General features: G+C 35.7%; 1 protein-coding gene and 1 long non-coding RNA gene across 2 annotated transcripts; both read left to right on the top strand.

The window, feature by feature from the left end:
* Nucleotides 1-2,180: 2,180 nt before the first annotated feature.
* On the top strand, nucleotides 2,181-3,446 carry LOC126672466 (uncharacterized). The gene is made up of 2 exons (XM_050366416.1): nucleotides 2,181-2,512; nucleotides 2,852-3,446. The coding sequence occupies exons 1-2, from the start codon at nucleotides 2,181-2,183 to the stop codon at nucleotides 3,444-3,446; spliced, it is 927 nt and encodes a 308-aa protein (XP_050222373.1).
* A 13,267-nt stretch (nucleotides 3,447-16,713) lies between these two features.
* On the top strand, nucleotides 16,714-18,845 carry LOC126674625 (uncharacterized). The gene is made up of 3 exons (XR_007639579.2): nucleotides 16,714-16,896; nucleotides 18,274-18,346; nucleotides 18,753-18,845. It is a non-coding gene; the product is annotated as an uncharacterized LOC126674625 (long non-coding RNA).
* The last annotated feature ends 3,639 nt before the right edge of the window (nucleotides 18,846-22,484 follow it).

The raw sequence follows: 22,484 nt of genomic DNA, 5'->3' as shown, positions 1-22,484 counted from the left end.
GGTGTTAAGAATAGTAAGATAAGTATAATATTAAAATTATGAGTTCACTATTTATAATTAATTCTGTTTCTTCTTCTTCTTCTTCAATTAAAAATAAAAATCTTATTAGCAGTGAAGATATAATAATTAAAAACTTTGAAAAACATATAGATGATTGGGAAATTCCTAAAGTCCAGAAAAATCAAATATATGTTTCAGAAAAATTAAAATTCTTTAAAACTGATTATACCATAAAAACTGAAGAAAGAGATATCCAACTTTCAAAACCTTTTGAAACAATTTATCTTCTTTCTCAAAATTCTATTAAAAAACATATATCTAAAGGTTATAACTATATTCACATAGGGCTAGTTCAAGTTGGCCTAAAACCTCTTACTAAAAAAGGATTAAACACCTCTATTTTAGCAACACTTAAAGATGCTAGATTTATCCATTTTCAGGATTCCCTGTTAGGAACGATAGAATCTAGTCTTTGCAAAGGACCTGTCTCTTTCGACAGTTATCCAAACTTTACCGTCTGTTTAAGTGACAAAAATTTATTAAAATGCTTGATCCTCCAAATTAAAACTCATAACTATGAAATGATTGAAGGATCTATACCAGTAGTTTTAATATATAAAGTTCATTATAAAGCCATGATTTCTGCGTTTAACTCTAGGCACAGATTTCAAAGTAAAAAGGGAGAAACTCTTCTTCTCCAAACCGACTTGACTAGATCTAATATAGTCATTCCAAAACCTATTCAGTGGAAAGAAATATCTCTCCCTGAAGAATGGATCCTTGAAGGAGCCGTTCAGCCTTTTGCACAAAGCATAGCTCCTCCAGAGCCTAATACCCAATTAAAACAAATAACTCAATACCAAGATGGTAAAGTAAAAATTAGTTTTGATAGAGTTTCCACAAGTTTTAGGTTCTCAAATGTCTCATCATCAGAATCAGTTGACTTAGGAAGAGTCTCTAGACTTCCTTCTGTTATAAACTTGCCTTATAAAACTGATGATCAGGTTATTTTTCAAAACCAGCTACCTAGGGCTATTAACTTGCATTACAACATCCCTGCTAGGTATTCCACTTCAGATATACCTTCATCATCTTTGCAAAATGTAGACTATAGTACTCAGGTACCTCAACCAGTCTACGTGGGTTCTCGCACAGAGAATCAAAACCTGTCACCCCCTGGCTCCCCGATTCCTTCAGCTATAACAGAAAATATTGCAAATGAATTAAATATTATAGAAAAGGAATTTGTCCTAAATAAAAAATTATTACGTAATGACTTTTATGCAATCGAAAATTTAGAAAAAAGGACTTGGTTCTTTAAGAATTTTCAAAATGAAAGACAAATGATTCAAGATTATTTTTATAATTTTGTAATCAAAAATAAAATTCATATTTTATTCTTTGATTGGTTTGAAATATATGCCTGTAATAACAATATTATATACCCTTTTAAAGCCATAAAACCAATCACAATTAGAAAAAAGGTTCCATCTTGGGAAACACCTGATGGAACAATTAACTCGGAATATCCTCCTCTTAGGCAAATTAGTTAAACATATGCGAACCAAAGAGTTGATGCTTGTCCGATTAAAAAACTGCAGGATACCGATTCTGTAAACATAAAAAATGTTGTTCTTCAGAATAATTTTACAAATATATGTCTAAATACTCTTGGAAAACAACTTTCTAGACTAGAAAGACAAGTCCAAAAGCCAAAATTATCCATCGAGCCTATAAGGATAGATAAAGGCAAACAAGTAAAACCTATTTTTAAACCTTATCAAAAATCTGTCAGTGCTCAAAATGAGGTAAAAACTGCTAAAAAGGAATTCCTTCAGGTTATTAAGAACCAAATTAATAAAATAGAAGCCTCCACTAGTATGGGTCAAACCGCCACTAGTAGAGGCCCAGTGGTTGAAGATTCACCACTGAGCATAGGGGTATTAGAAAAAATTGAAAACACATCTGATGAAGAAGCTTTTCAAGAAGAGTCTCCAAAAATTGAAAAATTACACTGGCATAACCCAAATCCTTTATCTATGATTCCTTCCAGGCATCCGGAATTAGAATTGGGCAATGCACCTAATATGCTAGTTCAGCCTAGGTACAATGCCTCCTCGGTTTACGAATGAAATATTGATGGTATGTCTTAATACCAAATCTTAAACTTATTACAGCAAATGACTATGGCATCCAATGCTTATAAAACCCAAATAGGAACCTCCGATAGGACTGTAGCTGAACTCCTTATAGCAGGATTTTCAGGACAACTCAAAGGATGGTGGGATTATTATCTTACAAAGATCCAGCAATTAGATATTCTAAATGTTGTTCAGGTAAGTGATGAAGGAGGACATGTTCCAAATGAACTAGGAAATCCTATTCAAGATGCTGTGTCAACTCTTATATTTGTTATACCATTACACTTTATAGGAGATTCCACACATCTTAAAGATAAAAACGCAGACCTTTTGTCAAATCTTAGATGTAAAAAACTTAGTGATTTCCAATGGTATAAATAAACATTTCTCTCTAGAGTCGTGCTTAGGGAAGACTCTAACCAACCATTTTGGAAAGAAAAGTTCTTGGCCGGTCTCCCAACCCTGTTAGGAGAAAAGGTTAGAAACAAAATTAGAGAAACTTTTGGTTCCCATATCATCCCTTATGACCAACTAACATATGGACAACTTATTAGTTTAACACAAAAACAAGGTCTAGAGATCTGTCAAGATCTCAAACTCCAAAAACATCTAAAATGGGAATTAAGAAAAAGTAAAAAAGAATTAGGATCTTTCTGCAATCAATTTGATTTTACTATAGGTAAAGATTAGAACTGTGATGGTGATTGCAGCAGAGGAACAAAAAGTGTGTCTAAAAGATTTAGAGATTTTCGTCCTAGATCCAAAGATAAAAACCATGATACTCATCATAAAAAACATTATTACAAAAAACCTTACAGAAAATCTTTCAGAAAACAATATGATAAGCCTAAAACAAATAAAGCCAACTTAAAAGATATTACTTGTTACAAATGTGGTAAGAAAGGCCATATATCTAAATATTGCAGAGTATCTAGGAAAATCCAGGAACTTCATTTAGAAGGTGAAGTCCTAGATCGAATAGAAGTCTTGTTAGCATATTCTTCTGACTCTGAAACTGAAATGTCTTCAGAAGATCAAAATCCTCAATTGGACGAACTAGTTACTACTTCTTCGTCTATTTCTGATTCTAACTCTGATGATGATTATGAATCAAAGCATGTCAATGTTCTTATAAAGGAACAAATTTTGATCTTAGATGTAATCCAGCATATTAGTAATCCTCAAAAGCAGAAAAAATGTCTAGATCAGCTCAAAAAATCCTTAGAAGAAGAACCTAAAACTGTAGAAACAAATATCCCTTCTACTAGTACAGGATTGTATGATCTTACAACTATTCTTGATTGAAAAAGGAAAGATAAAAAACCTTTAGGTACCATTCAAGACCTACAAAAGGAAATAAAAGACATAAAATCGGAAATAAAAGATATAAAAGAAAAACAGAAAAAAGATTCGGAGACTATCCAGTTTTTAGTTTCCCAACTATCACAAACTTCCAGTGATAGTGAAGGAGAGGAGTCATTAGACAAACAAAATCTAGAAGAAATAGAAAAGGTTCCTGAAGATTTTCTATTTGTTCTGAGAGAAATAACCTCTAGAAAATATATTATAAAAATCTCTATTGTTTTTCCAAACAATTTTAAAATGGACACTATTGCGCTATTTGACACTGGTGCAGATCTAAATTGTATTAAGACGGGATTGGTTCCAAAAAACTTCATGAAAAAACTTCTGAAAGACTTACTTCTGCAAATAATTCTAAAATGAATTTAAAAGGGAAAACGGAAGCAAGTATTTCTAACAGTGGCTTGTTAATAAAAACAAACTTTGTATTGGTCGTAATATACACCATTCGGTTATATTAGGAACACTTTTTATCAATTTAATAACACCTTACAAGGTAGATTATGATGGAATTTATTTTAAAGAAAAGAAAGTAAAACTCAATTTTTCTTTTTTAGAAAAACCTAAAACCAAAAATCTCAATATTATAAAAGCAAATTCTATCTATAATAATAAGATCAATCTTCTAATAAGAGGAAAACAAAACGATTTATTTCAATTAAAACGAGAAGTCCAACTTCAAAAAATCGAACACCAGTTGAACTGAGGTTATAAAAAACAAGATAACGGAACTACAAAACCTTTTTGAAAAATAAGTTTGTTCGGAACTACCAAATGCTTTTTGGTCCAGAAAACAACATATGGTAGATTTACCTTATGAACCTCTTTTTGATGAGAAAAATATTCCTACTAAGGCTAGGCCAATTCAGATGAATGCTGAATTGGAACAGTTTTATAGAAAAGAAATTCAAGATCTAGAATCTAAAGGGTTAATTTCTAAATCTAGATCTCCTTGGAGTTGTGCAGCTTTCTATGTCAACAAGGCCTCAGAAATAGAAAGAGGAACTCCTAGATTGGTTATTAATTATAAACCTCTAAATAAAGCATTAAGCTGGATTAGGTATCCTATACCTAACAAGAAAGACCTTTTGTAAAAACTATGTTCTTCATTTGTATTTTCAAAATTTGATATGAAATCGGGATTTTGGCAAATACAAATCGACCCAAAACATAGGTATAAAACTGCATTTACAGTTCCATTTGGACAATATGAATGGAATGTAATGCGTTTTGGTTTAAAAAATGCACCTTCTGAATTTCAGAGGATTATGAATGATATTTTTAATCCTTATTTGGAATTTTGTATTGTATATATTGATGATGTTCTTATATTTTCTAACTCAATTGAGCAACATTTAAAACATTTAAAAACATGTTTTTTCATCATCAAGAAAAATGGGTTAGTAGTTTCTGCAAAAAAGATATCTCTATTTCAAACTAGAGTTAGGTTTTTGGGTCATTATATTACATGTGGCACCATAACTCCTATAGAAAGATCTTTCCAGTTTGCTAGTAAATTTCCTGATAAAATTATCGATAAAACTCAGCTTCAGAGGTTTCTCGGAAGCCTCAATTATGTGTTAGATTTCTGTCAAAATATGAATAGGTTAGCTAAGCCTCTTCACAATAGGCTTAAGAAAACCCCAATTCCCTGGACTGATGAACACACTAGTATCATTAAAAAAATAAAACAACAAGTATTAGAAATCCCTTGTCTTTATCTAGCCAATCCAGATCTACCTAAGGTGGTCGAAACAGATGCTAGCGATTTAGGCTTTGGCGATATCTTAAAACAAGTTGAGAACGGCAGGGAACTAGTTGTTCAATACACTTCAGGCCATTGGAATGATTGCCAGAAGAATTATTCCACAATTAAAAAAGAAATTTTGTCTATTGTCTTATGCATAACGAAATTTCAATCTGATTTATTAAATCAAATTTTTTTACTTAGAGTCGATTGTAAATCTGCAAAGGGGATTTTACAAAAAGATGTTCAAAATATTGCATCTAAACAAATCTTTGCTAGATGGCAAGCTATTTTAAGTATTTTTGATTTTGATATTGAATATATTAAAGGCGAAGCCAACTCTCTGCCTGATTTTCTAACAAGAGATTTTTTGCAGAACAGATAGAAGGATTTATGCCAAAAAAGAAAGGAAAAGAGAAGGTTCAGCCTTCTGAGAAAAAACCCGAAGATGCTCCTTCTGAAATAACCCTTTCAGGAGCAAAACCCATATTACCTTATGTCGACGTTGCGAAAGCCACAAATATAACCCAGTCTGAGGACAAAACTTTGCAGGTACAGGAATGGATAGCATCCATTTCAAAACACCCAGAACTGGTAAGGGCCCTTCATAGCTTTATGCAAAATACAGAGAAATCCGAGAAAGAATTGGAAATTCTAAAATCTCTCGAGGCTTGCCGAAACTCTATAGCTTCCCAAGCTATAACTATCTCATGTAAAACCCCTAAAATCGTTGTCAAAACAGAGAAAGGAGAATCTTCATCCTCTAAAACCCTTTCTCAAAATATTTGGGTTTAAAACAGTTCTCAAAATATTTTGGCTCAACCAAAACAGAAAACAAGTTTTATTGAAAAACAGAGTTTTCAAAATATTGTTACAATCGAAAATGGATATTTTGATCAAAACTCATATTTGGTGTTACAAAAAATGTTTGGAAAAAATTGGTTTTACAAACCTTGGGATTTATCTAAAACAAGAGAATATTACCAGAGCATTCTTGAAATGATCGAGTCAGTAGAATTTAAACACTTCTACTACACAGGAAATCAATCAGAGCCTTCATACTCTACCTGTAAAATTCTAAAAATCCTAAATCCTTCTGATTGGGGATAAGAGCTTGCTAAGCCAAAATCATTTTCAATAAACTTTACAACCTCCCTAAACCACTGTAAAACGTTTTCCTACTGGGATTACCAACAAGCCTGGTTCAATGTTTTCTTGATCCAAAACAATAAAAATACTCACACATGGTTATTTTATTTTAACGACCATATTAACCCAGCCTTGTTTCCATCATGGTTTTCACAATGGTGGAAATATTATGGTTCGGTTACCGATATCTTAATACCCGAAGTCCAGGAATCTTTCCAACTTTGGAAAACCTACTTTAACCTTCTGATGTAGAGAAAAGACTTGCTCCACTATGTCTTTTTTCTGCAAAATTCTTCGTCCCATGGGTAACTCAGTGGTACTTAGACGTGGACACTGAATTGGAAAATCTTATTATCCAGAGAAGATTTAAAGTCAAGTGGTGGAGTTCCTTCAAGGTTCCACAAAAACTTCTAAAACCGGAAATGGAGAAATGGTCAAAAAGAAGCCAATTACCCGTTTCAAATCCAGAGCATACACAGTTTTTTGCTCAAAAATCTAGAGCAAGCGCGCTTTTGGCATCAGCAAAAACGGAAGAACAGTACTTCACAATTATGAAGGAACTTCTTCAAACTATTCAGGGATCATCCAAAGCATCATCATCTTCATCAAATTCTGCAGCATCTTCAGAACCAACGTTCAACCTAGCAGAAGATAACGAAGACGACTGTTTCGGGATCTTCCCGTCTGTATTGTAAAATCCTGTAAAAAAAAGGCTTATAAAGTCATATGTATGTTTAAATAAAATACCTGATGGACTGAAAACCTGTTTTTAGGAAGCCCATGCAAAAATTAAGGTATATATAAAAATAAATAAAAAACCTGATGGACCGAAAACCCATTTGGGCAGTCCATGCAAAAATTAAGGTGTATTAAAAAAAATTATTCCTCGACAATATTTCCGACAGCTCTCAATTGACAGACAGAGTATTATTCGCGGTATGATTAAAATCAGCAATAATGTGGCAGATAGAGTATTATTCATCTACAAGAATCTCGTGGCCGACAAAGTACTATTCATGCTACAGTAGTGTGGCAGACAAAGTACTATTCATCTACAGGAATCTCGTGGCAGACAAAGTACTATTCATGCTACAGTATGCACTCCAATTTCCCTATAAAAAGGACCCTCTTCTCCTAAGGAAGACACACCAAATTTTCTCAAGATTAGAAAATTTCTACTTCTTCTCTCTCCCTCCACACTTTTTTCTCCACCTTTCCTTGTTTATATTTGTAATTTATATTTCCGCATTTTATATTTATGCAATTAAGTGGTCGGTTATCCCGCCCGATATTACCATGTAAGCTTATTTTTATTTTATGTCATTTATATATTTTATTTTCTTCCTTAATCTTCTCTTCACGATGATCAAGTACCCCAAATCCTAGGATCGTCTCTTATTGTATATATATATATATATATATATATATATATATATCTTAACTTATATTCGTTAATTACACGTCAATACTTACGAGTTTCGACATTTTAACTTCGAGGTTTTATCTGAAACATTAAATTCTCCATTTAGAGTGGTATATTGATATATTAATTATCAATAATCAATTTATACGACCCTAAAGAGTATTCTCAAATTTATTAGTCTCGTTCACACTCGTTTATTAAAATTTAAATTCCCAATTTAAATTTTTAACTTCATACTATTACGATATTCTTTTACGGATACGTATAAATTAAATTTACGTTTAAATTCAATTTATTTCGAATTTATTAAATCACTTCCCGTGATTTAATTTATTAACCTTAAATAGTCAAACCTGATTATTATCCTTTAACTGTTAAATTGTAGTCTTTCAGAATATTTTTTTATATAATCGAAACCTCAAAATTTTATTTTTAATATTAATTACTTAAAATTAGGGTGTATTACAAAACGTTTGGATTTATTTTGTAACGTTTGTAAACGTTTGGCTTAAATTGCTAAAGAGGTGAAACGCTTGAATTTGTTTCGTAACGTTTGTAAACGTTTGGTTTAAATTGTTAAAAAGGTGAAACGCTTGAATGTGTTTGGTAAAGTTTGTAAACATTTGGTTTAAATTGCTAAAAAGGTGAAACGTTTGGATTTGTTTTGTTACGTTTGTAAACGTTTGATTTTGTTTCGTAATGTTTGCAAACGTTTGGCTTAAATCGCTAAAAATGCGAAACGTTTAGATTTGTTTCGTATCCTTTTAAACATTTGGTTTTATTTCGTAGGGTTTGTAAACGTTTGGCTTAAATTGCTGAAAAGGTGAAACATTTGGCTTTCTTTCGTAACGTTTGTAAACGTTTGGCTTATATCGCTAAAAAGGTGAAACGTTTGTATTTGTTTCGTAACGTTTGCAAACGTTTGTCTTCAATCGCTAAAAAGGTGAAACATTTGGATTAGTTTAGTAACGTTTGTAAACGTTTGGCATAAATCGCTAAAAAACAGAAATGTTTGGTTTTGTTTCGTAACATTTTGTAAACGTTTGGCTTAAATAGTCAAAAAGGGGAAACGTTTGGATTTGTTTCGTAACGTTTGTAAATGTTTGGCTTAAATCGCTAAAAAGGTGAAACGTTTGGATTTGTTTTGTAACGTTTGTAAACGTTTGGCTTAAATCGCTAAAAATGTGAAACGTTTGGCTTTATTTCGTAACGTTCGTAAACGTTTGGCATAAATTGCTAAAAAGGTGAAACGCTTGGATTTGTTTCGTAGCGTTTGTAAACGTTTGGCTTAAATTGCTAAAAAGGGGAAACGCTTGATATTTTTTTGTAACGTTTGTATACGTTTGACTTAAATCGCTAAAAATGAGAAACGTTTGGATTTGTATCGTAACGTTTTAAATGTTTGGTTTTTTTTTCCGTAACGTTTGTAAACGTTTGGCTTAAATCGCTTAAAAGGTGAAACGTTTGAATTTGTTTCGTAATATTTGTAAACGTTTGGCTTAAATCACTAAAAAGGTGACAAGTTTGGATTTGTTTTCTAACGTTTGTAAACGTTTGGCTTAAATCGCTAAAAAGGCAAAACGTTTGGATTTGTTCCGTAACGTTTGTAAACGTTTGGCTTAAATCACTAAAAAGGTGAAACATTTGGATTTGTTCGTAACGTTTCTAAACGTTTGGCTTAAATTGCTAAAAAGATGAAACGTTTATATTCGTTTCGTAATGTTTGTAAACGTTTGGCTTAAATTGCTAAAAAGGTGAAACGCTTGGATTTGTTTCGTAACGTTTGTAAACATTTGGCTTAAATTTCTAAAAAGGTGACATGCTTGGATTTGTTTCGTTACGTTTGTAAATGTTTGTCTTAAATTGCTAAAAAGGTGAAACGCTTGGTTTTTGTTTCGTAACGTTTGTAAATGATTGACTTAAATTGCTAAAAATGGGAAATGTTTGGATTTGTTTCGTAGTGTTTGTAAACGTTTGACTTCAATCACTAAAAAGGTGAAATGTTTGGATTTGTTTCGTCACGTTTGTAAACGTTTGGCATAAATCGCTAAAAAGGTGAAACGTTTGGATTTGTTTCGTAACGTTTTAAACGTTTGGCTAAAATCGCTAAAAAGGGGAAACGTTTGGATTTGTTTCATAACGTTTGTAAACGTTTTGCTTAAATTGCTAAAAAGGTGAAACGTTCGGTTTTATTTCGTAATGTTTGTAAACGTTTGGATTAAATTGCTAACAAGGTGAATCGCTTGTATTAATTTTTTTTTTGTAAACGTTTGGCTTAAATTCCTAAAAATATGAAACGCTTGGATTTGTTTTGGAACTTTTGTAAACGTTTGGCTTAAATTGCTAAAAAGGTGAAACGAATGGTTTTTTTTCGTAGCGTTTTAAATGTTTGGTTTTGTTTCGTAACGTTTGTAAACGTTTGGCTTGAATTGCTAAAAAGGCGAAACGTTTGGATTTCTTTAGTAATGTTTGTAAACGTTTGGCTTAAATTGCTAAAAATGCGAAACGTTTGGATTTGTTTCGTAATGTTTGTAAACGTTTGGATTAAATTGCTTAAAAGGTGAAACGTTTGGATTTGTTCTGTAACATTTGGATTAAATCGGTTAAAAGGTGAAACGTTTCGATTCGTTCAGTAATTTTTGTAAACGTTTGGCTTAAATTGCTAAAAAGGCGAAATGTTTGGATTTGTTTTGTAACATTTGTAAATGTTAGGCTTAAATTGCTAAAAAGGTGAAGCATTTGGATTTGTTTCATAACCTTTGTAAACGTTTCCCTTAAATTGCTAAAAAGGGGAAACGTTTGGATTTTTTTCGTAACATTTGTAAACGTTTGGCTTAAATCGCTAAAAAGGTGAAATATTTTGATTTGTTTCGTAACGTTTGTAAACGTTAGCTTCAATCGCTAAAACGGTTAAACGTTCGGATTTGTTTCGTAACGTTTGTAAACGTTTATCTCTTTAAGGCATGTTAAGTGTTATAGTTGTTTCATAGGATCTACTGCGGAATTAGGATTCAAGTTTTGTCTTTTGAAACGTCATCTTTTGTTTTTTAAAACTTTCTACCTTCACCTTTAGGAGTGTTGAGTCGGTCTTATGTGTTGTTGATGTTTTGCTTTGCGAAATTTTTGCTCTAATCTGGAATGTTAGTGTTATTACTCTGGATAAATTGTTAATTTGTGAGCTATTAAATTATACTCTGGGTGTTGCCATATGGGCATTGTTTGAGATTTGTTGTTTCATTCTTAGGAATGAACACTCGTAGGCGTGCTGCAGCTCAGGCTGAGGCTGAAGCTGATGACGCTATGTCGATTGAGGTCGACCAACATGAACCAGAGGTTCAAGTTGGCAGGGGACGTGCAGGTGGAGTTCCGGCTGGTAGAGGCCGAGCTGGCAGAGGTCGGGGTGGCAGAGGTCAGGCTACTGGAGGTAGAGGTAGGGGACGTGGTGGTGCAGGCGTTCAGGCACCAGGTGTACCACAAGCTCCTATCGATCCATTTGACTTCACGACGTTTCTGGCTGGGATCACTGCACTCCAGAATAATCAAGTGCAACTGCAGGCGGGACAGATCGCCATGCAGAACCAGTATGCTATGCTGGGACAGATCGTGCAGCAACAGGCACCACAGGCTGGAGGTGTTGCGGTTGGTGGTGTTGGAACCACTGACAGGGAGCTGATGTTGGCTTACATGAGGCTGAAGCCAACGGAGTTTGACGGTTCCGGAGACGCGCTGGATTTTCTCGAGGAGGTTGAGCAGAATGCTCGGCGACTACAGGCTACAGAGCGTCAGACCGTCGTTCTGGTAGAGATGTCAATGAAGGGTTCAGCTGGGGACTGGTTTCGAAGCTCTGTTCATGCTGACATGGCTGCCATCTCCTGGGCTCAGTTTGTGGCGAGATTCAGAGCTTTCTTCTTGCCGTTTTCAGTGACAGAGGGTTTCAGAGACAGACTACTGGTTCTGAAGAGAGATGACAGATCGGTACACGAGTACACTACTGAGTTCGTGAGACTTAGTCGCTTTGCCCCAGATCTGCAGACTGAACAGCAAAGGGTGAACGACAGATACGTAAAGGGTCTGGGTGCTGACTTTATTAGTCTTCTGACTGAGACGACCAAGGAATTTTCTGCTGTAGTGGACACTACCCGTCGGATGGAGGCAAATTTACTGCACTTTGGGAAAATGACTGAGACGAAGAAGGCGAGCGGTGGTTTTCAGAGTGGTGGGCAGCAGGGTGGTAGCAGCAACTATCACCACAAGCCTTCCCAGTACAAGAGTCAGAAAGGAGGTGTTCGAAAAGGGTATCAGCCGTATTCTCATAGTTCGGGTTACAGTGGGAATAGCCGTGGATCTGGTCGCGGTTACAGTGGTACTTCTAGCGTTCCGTTTTGTCAGAACTGCAGGCGCAGACATTCGGGACAGTGCATAGTTGCACCAGGTAGCTGCTATGCTTGTGGCCAGCAGGGCCACTTTGCTAGGGAGTGTCCGTCGTCTGGGCAGCAGATGTCATCGGCTAGTGTTGCTCAGCCGTTCTTTCAGCAGCAGAGGCCCGTTTTCACTCCTTCGGCAGGGTATTCTCAACCTGCCGCTTCGTTTGGTGGCCAGCGGGGCCGTGGTTCAGGAGGGCGTGGTTTTGGTGGCCGTGGGAACGGTGGTAGAGGCTCGGGTAGTTACAGTTCTTCTCAGGCACCGCAGCAGGGACAGAGTCAGGCCAGAGTTTTTGCTCTGACTCCTCAGGATGCTCGTGCATCAAACGCCGTGGTGCAAGGTACTATTCCCATTTCATTTGTAGATGCCTTGTTCTTATTTGATGCGGGTGCAACACACTCTTTTGTTTCTTCGAGTTTTGCTGCTAAGTTGGGTGTGACACCATCTAGGTTGTTAGAGCCTTTATCTGTATCTACGCCTTTGTCTGACTGTATTGTGGTGGATGTGGTCTATCCGTCTTGTTCTGTGATTATACATGGTAAAGATCTTAGTGCTGATTTGATTATGCTTGACGTGTTATCTTTTGATGTCATCTTGGGGATGGATTGGCTTTCACGCCATTTTGCTTCTATCGACTGTCGAGGGAAGTCGGTATTGTTTGGGATTCCTGGTGATATGCCTTTTTCTTTCCAAGGAGAGAAGGCGGATACACCTAAGAATCTAATTTCGGCAATCAAGGCCAAGCGTATGATGGGCAAGGGTTGCCAGGCTTTCTTAGCGGTGGTTCGTGATTTAGAGGGTGACAGTGGTGATGTTCATAGTGTTCCTGTAGTGAATGAGTTCACTGATGTGTTTCCAGAGGAGTTGCCTGGATTACCACCCGATCGTGACATCGAGTTCTGTATTGATGTTGCTCCTGGCACAGCTCCTATTTCGATACCGCCGTATCGGATGGCTCCTGCAGAGCTGAAAGAGTTGAAGGAACAGTTACAGGAATTGCGTGATAGTGGTTTTATCAGACCGAGTACTTCTCCGTGGGGTGCTCCGGTGTTGTTTGTCAAGAAGAAGGATGGGTCATTTCGGCTGTGTATTGACTACAGACAGCTGAACAAGGTTACTATCAAGAACCGGTATCCTCTCCCTCGTATTGATGATTTGTTCGACCAGTTGGAGGGTGCTAAGTGCTTTTCGAAGGTCGATTTGAGATCCGGGTATCATCAACTTCGGATTCGAGACGTCGATGTGCCTAAGACTGCTTTCAGAACGCGGTATGGGCATTTCGAGTTTCTGGTCATGTCTTTTGGGTTAACTAACGCACCAGCAGCGTTTATGGATATGATGAACCGGGCATTCAAGCCGTTTCTGGATCAGTTCGTCATTGTATTTATTGATGACATACTGATTTACTCTCGGAGTGAGGAGGAGCATGCTTTCCACTTGAGAACGATACTGCAGACTTTGCGTGAGCATCAGCTGTATGCTAAGTTCTTGAAGTGCGAATTCTGGCTGGATCAAGTTACATTCTTAGGACACGTGGTGTCAAAAGATGGGATCAAGGTTGATCCGACGAAGATTGAGGCGGTTATGGATTGGCAGAGGCCGAGGTCAGTTACCGAGATCAGAAGTTTTCTGGGGTTAGCTGGCTACTATCGTCGGTTCGTGCAGGATTTCTCCAGAATATCTGCACCGATGACTAAACTGACACAGAAAGGTGTTAAGTTTGAGTGGACTGACAAGTGCGAGGCGAGCTTTGAGAAGCTCAAAGAGATTTTGACTACAGCTCCTGTGTTAGCTTTGCCATCTGGCATTGAGGGGTTCACTGTGTATTGTGATGCTTCCCGTATCGGTTTGGGTTGCGTTCTGATGCAACATGGTAAGGTGATTGCCTATGCTTCTCGCCAGCTGAAGAAGCATGAGGTGAATTATCCTACTCATGATCTGGAGTTAGCAGCTGTGGTCTTTGCTCTCAAGATTTGGAGGCACTACTTGTACGGTGCGACTTGCGAGATCTTCACTGATCATAAGAGTCTGAAGTACATTTTTGATCAGCGTGAGCTGAATCTGAGACAGCGGAGATGGTTGGAGTTACTGAAAGACTACGATTGTACTATTCAGTACCATCCGGGTAAGGCTAATATGGTAGCCGATGCGTTGAGTCGCAAATCTTCGGGCAGTTTGGCCCATATTTCTGAGGTTGGACGGAGACCCATGGTTCGTGAGTGGCATAGTCTGTTAGCTTCGGGATACGGATTTCAGGTTTCGCAGAGAGGTTGTTTATTGGCACAGTTGCAGGTGCAACCAGTTTTGATTGATAGGATCAAAGCTTCACAAGCTGAGGATCCACAATTGAAACGAATTATGGATGAGATCCATCTGGATGGAAATTCTGAGTTTGTTCTGGCGGATGGAGTTCTCAGGTACGGTTCTCGACTGTGTGTTCCGGATTCGGATGGTTTGAGAGACCAGATTCTGGAGGAAGCGCACAAGTCAGCTTACAGTGTTCATCCGGGTTCTACCAAGATGTACCATGACCTCAAGGGTACGTACTGGTGGAGCGGAATGAAAAAGGATGTTGCAGAGTTTGTGTCTAAGTGTTTGACTTGCCAGCAGGTAAAGTTAGAGCATCAGAGACCGTTCGGATATCTGCAACCGCTACCTATTCCAGAGTGGAAATGGGAGCGAATCGCTATGGATTTCGTGGTTGGTTTGCCACGTACCCGACAAGGGTATGATTCGATTTGGGTGATAGTTGACCGTTTGACCAAGTCAGCTCACTTCTTGCCGATCAAGGTTACTTACCAGGCTTCAAAGTTGGCACAGTTGTACATCGATCGGATTGTGAGTCTCCATGGTGTACCAGTGTCGATAGTTTCGGACAGAGGTTCAGTTTTCACCTCTCGGTTTTGGAAGGCGATGCAGGAATCCTTGGGTACGAGATTGGATTTCAGTACTGCTTTTCATCCTCAAACTGACGGTCAGTCTGAGAGGACTATTCAGACCTTGGAGGACATGCTCAGGATGTGTGTTCTGGATTTTCAGGGTAGCTGGGATACTCATTTGCCTTTGATTGAGTTTTCCTACAACAACAGTTACCACGCTAGTATCGAGATGGCACCTTATGAGGCCTTGTACGGGCGCAAGTGTCGATCTCCTATCTGTTGGGAGGAGGTTGGCGAGCGCAATCTCTCGGGAGCAGAGATTATCCAGATTACCTCAGAGAAGGTACCATTGATCAAGCGGAGATTGGAGACAGCGTTTAGTCGGCATAAGAGTTATGCTGATCCGAAGAGGAAAGACATGGAGTTTCGGGTTGGAGATTTCGTGTTTCTTCGAGTTTCGCCTATGAAGGGCGTTGTGCGTTTTGGTGTTAAGGGGAAGTTAGCACCGAGATATGTTGGTCCGTATGAGATCATTGAGCGTATTGGAGCAGTGGCGTATAAGTTAGCGTTGCCACCAGATATGTCGTTGGTTCACCCAGTGTTTCACATTTCCATGTTGAGGAAGTGTATTTCTGATCCTTCTCACGTGATAGTACCCCAGAGTGTTGAGATTGACCATGAGCTATCTTACGAGGAGCAGCCTGTAGAGATTGTTGATACGCAGGTTCGTAAGTTACGGAGTAAGGAGATTCCGATGGTCAAGGTTCTTTGGCGGAACCATTCTGTTGAGGAGTGCACTTGGGAGACCGAGTCGGATATGCGGAGTCGCTATCCTTTTCTTTTTCCTTGAGGTACGAAAATTATTTGCTATGTGATATTTTTGTGAGTTTTACTTGTGTTGTGTTATTTTAAGTGTTATGTGTTAATTGTGATTAAATTCGAGGACGAATTTTTAATAAGTTGGGGAGAATGTAATATCCCGTAAAATTTTGAAGTTTAAGTTACTAGTTCCGGTAAAAATTTAGTTGTCGACGTAATTAAATTTATTTTATCAGTCGATTCGGAAATGGTGTAATTTTAAGTCCGGGTTAGAAAAAAAGTTAATTAAAATCCGGGTTTCGAAAATATATTTTTTTATTTAAAAAAAAAAAAAAAGTTTCGGGTCGGGTTCGGTCCAACCAGAATCGGTTGGACCAGGTCTCGGTTGGACCAGGTCTCGTACGTGATGTGCAGGTCTCGTACGAGACCTGCTGCGGAATTTTAGGGGGGCAATTTTGCCCCCTGATTTCTCTCGATCTATCCGCGTTTTAAAAACGCTTTCTAAACCAAATATCTTCACCACACATCAGTCTAGCCCTAGCCGCTTTCCTCATTCAATTTCGCTGAGAATCCTTTCCGAAATCATCAACCAAAGTTTGTCAAAAATCTTCGGTAAGTTGATTAATATTTCAGTTTTGATCAATAAACGACGCCTCCGTTCATAACTTATATCTCACTCGTTTCAGATTCAAATCCAGTTCCGAAACGTTCCAGTCGAAGAAGACTCGCGTACCTACAAATCCCAATTTTCGTTTCGTAAAACGGTACGCTATATTTCTCGTATCAATCGCCGCCGTTTTACCGTTTTTAAGAAATTCTGTTTTTGAGTTCTAAATCGATCCTTCTGAAATTTGATTCGTTTGGCAGCCGTTCGGAGGTCGAAATCAATTCCGTTTGTTTCCCGTGAAAGTAGACTCACGCATCTACGTTTCTACACCTTTCGTTTGTCAAACGGTACGTAAACGAACCCGTAGTAATCGCCGCCGTCTCACCGTTTTTCATTGTTTTAAGTTGTTCTTGAGATTGTATTACTGCCGAATTGTTGGGTTGTTTTTCTGAGTTGATTCTTTGTGAAAAGGATTGTGATTTATGGTGTTCTTGATTGTTAAACAATTTGTGTGATTTTAGTCCGTCGTTTTGCTTCAGATTACTGAGTTCGATTTGGGTTTGTTTGATGGATAGTTTCTGCCATAAATCATAGTTTTCGGGGTTTATGATTTTGTGATCTTATTAAGCTTGATCTTGTTTAAAGTACTTGTTGATGACTATTATGTTCTTGCTTGATTGATTATGTGATATTGGTTAGTTTGATGGTTAAGAAATTATGAAGTTTAAATGCTTGTTGTGATGATTTTCGTCTCTGCAAGTTGAAATTATGGAAGATGGGTTTGTATCATGGCATAATTGAGGAAGATGATTACTTGTCCTCATTCTATTGGCCATTGTAATTAGTTTTTGGCAAATAGTTTGCTTTGGTCATTAAGTTTTTGTGACTGAAATATAATGGTTCCTAAACTTATCTTTTAACTGTTTTAATTGATTTTCGATTTCAATTTGCGAATTTGATTTCGACTTATTAATTGACGTTTTAAATAATTTAGTATTTATAAATTTGAAATTTATTTGGGCATTAATATTTTAAGCTTAATTTAATATTAATCCTATTATGGTTTATATGTAATTTTATTAATTATCTATATTAAATGGGAATTGGAAATTTCTTTTAATTTGAAAGTTTGACAAATTAGTTATATTATTTTTAAGACCTAAAAATAATTTTAGAGTATTTAAAAATTAAATTAATAATTATTAATAACTATTATTTAATTGATAATTTGATATTTTTGGCTTAGGATGCCTTTGAAATTAAAGTTATATTTTTACTTTATTTGGCTATGTAATTATTTGAGATATTTTTCGGTAATAATTAGTTACTTGGGTTTCAAGCTATTGAGTTCTATTTTGATATTGATTAATATTTTTATTAAATATTAAATTATAAAATGTGGTCTATAACTCTGGTTTTATGGTTGGGTCGGGTTAGACTTGGGTCACCCGACATGTGGGATTAGCTTGGTAGTTTTAAGAAACTCGGCTACCCCACTATTTGAGGAAAGGATTTTATTTATTAATTAAATATTATTTAATTAATATTTTCGGATGATTTTTAAATATGAACTCAATATGCTTGATTTATTTACGGCATTATAATTTAAGTGAGGTTGTGTTTCTCTGTGTTTCTATCTGGATTATTTTGTGCGAGTCCTACTTGGTGTCTAGTATTCTTAGAGTTAGGGGTTGGAGCGATTTTAACGTATGATTTATTTTTAGACTCTTCGACTACTCGCGCTCCGGAGTCGAACCAGGGTTAGCTGTTTGCCAAGATCACGTGGATAAGCAAGCAGTGAGTTTGTAGTGCTATTTACCGCTTTATTAAGTACCGCAATTTATTTTAATATTATAAATGTTTGCAAACTGTTTTTTTACGGATTATGGAACTGGATTGAAACGAGCTACTCGATAGGCTTGTATCGAGACTGTGTGCACCGGTAAGTACTCTGGGAAACGGCAGACTAAAGTCTTGCTCACGCTGGTATATTTATTTGACGAGGATTTGTTCCCGTCCACTCTGGGTTTATCGGTATGCTATGTCATACTTACGCTGGGATCATTTCAATACTGTTTTTCCATAATCATATTCTATTAGTATAAAAATGTTTTGATTTAAGGGTTTTAAACTTAATAAATGTAAATAGTATTGCGAACTCATCTCAGTATATCTAACCCCGTTGTTTTCCCAAATTTTCCAGGTTTATGATTTGAAAGCTGGTCCACTCCGATTCTTTTGATTCCTCGGAGGTTTTTATGTTATTAAACTAGTTTCTATTTTTCGAACTCTTAGACCGCAGTAGAACTAGTCATTTATTTCATTGGATTATTATACTTTGGGATTATCGATTTGCTCGATTATTTATTGGCATGTTCACTCCGGAATATTTTATTATTATATATAAGGCATGCTGTTAAACTTTCCAGATATTTAAGTTATTTTTATTATTTATTGTTTTTCCGCAAGGCTTGCTACGGGTTTTGGTACGACCATACCCATACCCTAGCGCCGGTCACAATCCACGAAATTGGGTCGTGACAACTATTCATGCTACAGTAGTGTGGCAGACAAAGTACTATTCATCTACAGGAATCTCGTGGCAGACAAAGTACTATTCATGCTACAGTATGCACTCCGATTTCCCTATAAAAAGGACCCTCTTCTCCAAAGGAAGACACACCAAATTTTCTCAAGATTAGAAAATTTCTACTTCTTCTCTCTCCCTCCACACTTTTTTCTCCTCCTTTCCTTATTTATATTTGTAATTTATATTTCCGCATTTTATATTTATGCAATTAAGTGGTCGGTTATCCCGCCCGATATTACCATGTAAGCTTATTTTTATTTTATGTCATTTATATATTTATTTTCTTCCTTAATCTTCTCTTCACGATGATCAAGTACCCCAGATCCTAGGATCGTCTTTTATGGTATATATATATATATCTTAACTTATATTCGTTAATTACACGTCAATACTTACGAGTTTCGACATTTTAACTTCGAGGTTTTATCTGAAACATTAAATTCTCCATTTAGAGTGGTATATTGATATATTAATTATCAATAATCAATTTATACGACCCTAAAGAGTATTCTCAAATTTATTAGTCTCGTTCACACTCGTTTATTAAAATTTAAATTCCCAATTTAAATTTTTAACTTCATACTATTACGATATTCTTTTACGGATACGTATAAATTAAATTTACGTTTAAATTTAATTTATTTCGAATTTATTAAATCACTTCCCGTGATTTAATTTATTAACCTTAAATAGTCAAACCTGATTATTATCCTTTAACTGTTAAATTGTAGTCTTTCAGAATATTTTTTTATATAATCGAAACCTCAAAATTTTATTTTTAATATTAATTACTTAAAATTAGGGTGTATTACAAAACGTTTGGATTTGTTTTGTAAGGTTTGTAAACGTTTGGCTTAAATTGCTAAAGAGGTGAAACGCTTGAATTTGTTTCGTAACGTTTGTAAACGTTTGGTTTAAATTGTTAAAAAGGTGAAACGCTTGAATGTGTTTGGTAAAGTTTGTAAACGTTTGGTTTAAATTGCTAAAAAGGTGAAACGTTTGGATTTGTTTTGTTACGTTTGTAAACGTTTGATTTTGTTTCGTAATGTTTGCAAACGTTTGGCTTAAATCGCTAAAAATGCGAAACGTTTAGATTTGTTTCGTATCCTTTTAAACATTTGGTTTTATTTCGTAGGGTTTGTAAACGTTTGGCTTAAATTGCTGAAAAGGTGAAACATTTGGCTTTCTTTCGTAACGTTTGTAAACGTTTGGCTTATATCGCTAAAAAGGTGAAACGTTTGTATTTGTTTCGTAACGTTTGCAAACGTTTGTCTTCAATCGCTAAAAAGGTGAAACATTTGGATTAGTTTAGTAACGTTTGTAAACGTTTGGCATAAATCGCTAAAAAACAGAAATGTTTGGTTTTGTTTCGTAACATTTTGTAAACGTTTGGCTTAAATAGTCAAAAAGGGGAAACGTTTGGATTTGTTTCGTAATGTTTGTAAATGTTTGGCTTAAATCGCTAAAAAGGTGAAACGTTTGGATTTGTTTTGTAACGTTTGTAAACGTTTGGCTTAAATCGCTAAAAATGTGAAACGTTTGGCTTTATTTCGTAACGTTCATAAACGTTTGGCTTAAATTGCTAAAAAGGTGAAACGCTTGGATTTGTTTCGTAGCGTTTGTAAACGTTTGGCTTAAATTGCTAAAAAGGGGAAACGCTTTATATTTTTTTGTAACGTTTGTATACGTTTGACTTAAATCGCTAAAAATGAGAAACGTTTGGATTTGTATCGTAACGTTTTAAATGTTTGGTTTTTTTTCCGTAACGTTTGTAAACGTTTGGCTTAAATCGCTTAAAAGGTGAAACGTTTGAATTTGTTTCGTAATATTTGTAAACGTTTGGCTTAAATCACTAAAAAGGTGACAAGTTTGGATTTGTTTTCTAACGTTTGTAAACGTTTGGCTTAAATCGCTAAAAAGGCAAAACGTTTGGATTTGTTCCGTAACGTTTGTAAACGTTTGGCTTAAATCACTAAAAAGGTGAAACATTTGGATTTGTTCGTAACGTTTATAAACGTTTGGCTTAAATTGCTAAAAAGATGAAACGTTTAGATTCGTTTCGTAATGTTTGTAAACGTTTGGCTTAAATTGCTAAAAAGGTGAAACGCTTGGATTTGTTTCGTAACGTTTGTAAACATTTGGCTTAAATTTCTAAAAAGGTGACATGCTTGGATTTGTTTCGTTACGTTTGTAAATGTTTGTCTTAAATTGCTAAAAAGGTGAAACGCTTGGTTTTTGTTTCGTAACGTTTGTAAACGCTTGACTTAAATTGCTAAAAATGGGAAATGTTTGGATTTGTTTCGTAGCGTTTGTAAACGTTTGACTTCAATCACTAAAAAGGTGAAATGTTTGGATTTGTTTCGTCACGTTTGTAAACGTTTGGCATAAATCGCTAAAAAGGTGAAACGTTTGGATTTGTTTCGTAACGTTTTAAACGTTTGGCTAAAATCGCTAAAAAGGGGAAACGTTTGGATTTGTTTCATAACGTTTGTAAACGTTTTGCTTAAATTGCTAAAAAGGTGAAACGTTCGGTTTTATTTCGTAATGTTTGTAAACGTTTGGCTTAAATTGCTAACAAGGTGAATCGCTTGTATTAATTTTTTTTTTTTGTAAACGTTTGACTTAAATTCCTAAAAATATGAAACGCTTGGATTTGTTTTGGAACTTTTGTAAACATTTGGCTTAAATTTCTAAAAAGGTGAAACGAATGGTTTTTTTTCGTAACGTTTTAAATGTTTGGTTTTGTTTCGTAACGTTTGTAAACGTTTGGCTTGAATTGCTAAAAAGGCGAAACGTTTGGATTTCTTTAGTAATGTTTGTAAACGTTTGGCTTAAATTGCTAAAAATGCGAAACGTTTGGATTTGTTTCGTAATGTTTGTAAACGTTTGGATTAAATTGCTTAAAAGGTGAAAAGTTTGGATTTGTTCCGTAACATTTGGATTAAATCGGTTAAAAGGTGAAACGTTTCGATTCGTTCAGTAATTTTTGTAAACGTTTGGCTTAAATTGCTAAAAAGGCGAAATGTTTGGATTTGTTTTGTAACATTTGTAAATGTTAGGCTTAAATTGCTAAAAAGGTGAAGCATTTGGATTTGTTTCATAACCTTTGTAAACGTTTCCCTTAAATTGCTAAAAAGGGGAAACGTTTGGATTTTTTTCGTAACATTTGTAAACGTTTGGCTTAAATCGCTAAAAAGGTGAAATATTTTGATTTGTTTCGTAACGTTTGTAAACGTTAGCTTCAATCGCTAAAACGGTTAAACATTCGGATTTGTTTCGTAACGTTTGTAAACGTTTGGCATAAATCGCTAAAAGGGTGAAATGTTTGGATTTGTTTCGTAACGT

This window comes from Mercurialis annua, linkage group LG3, assembly GCF_937616625.2.
Source record: "Mercurialis annua linkage group LG3, ddMerAnnu1.2, whole genome shotgun sequence".
Taxonomy (NCBI): domain Eukaryota; kingdom Viridiplantae; phylum Streptophyta; class Magnoliopsida; order Malpighiales; family Euphorbiaceae; genus Mercurialis; species Mercurialis annua.
Note: the sequence above shows the minus strand (reverse complement) of the source record. Positions and strands in the feature narration are given on the sequence as shown.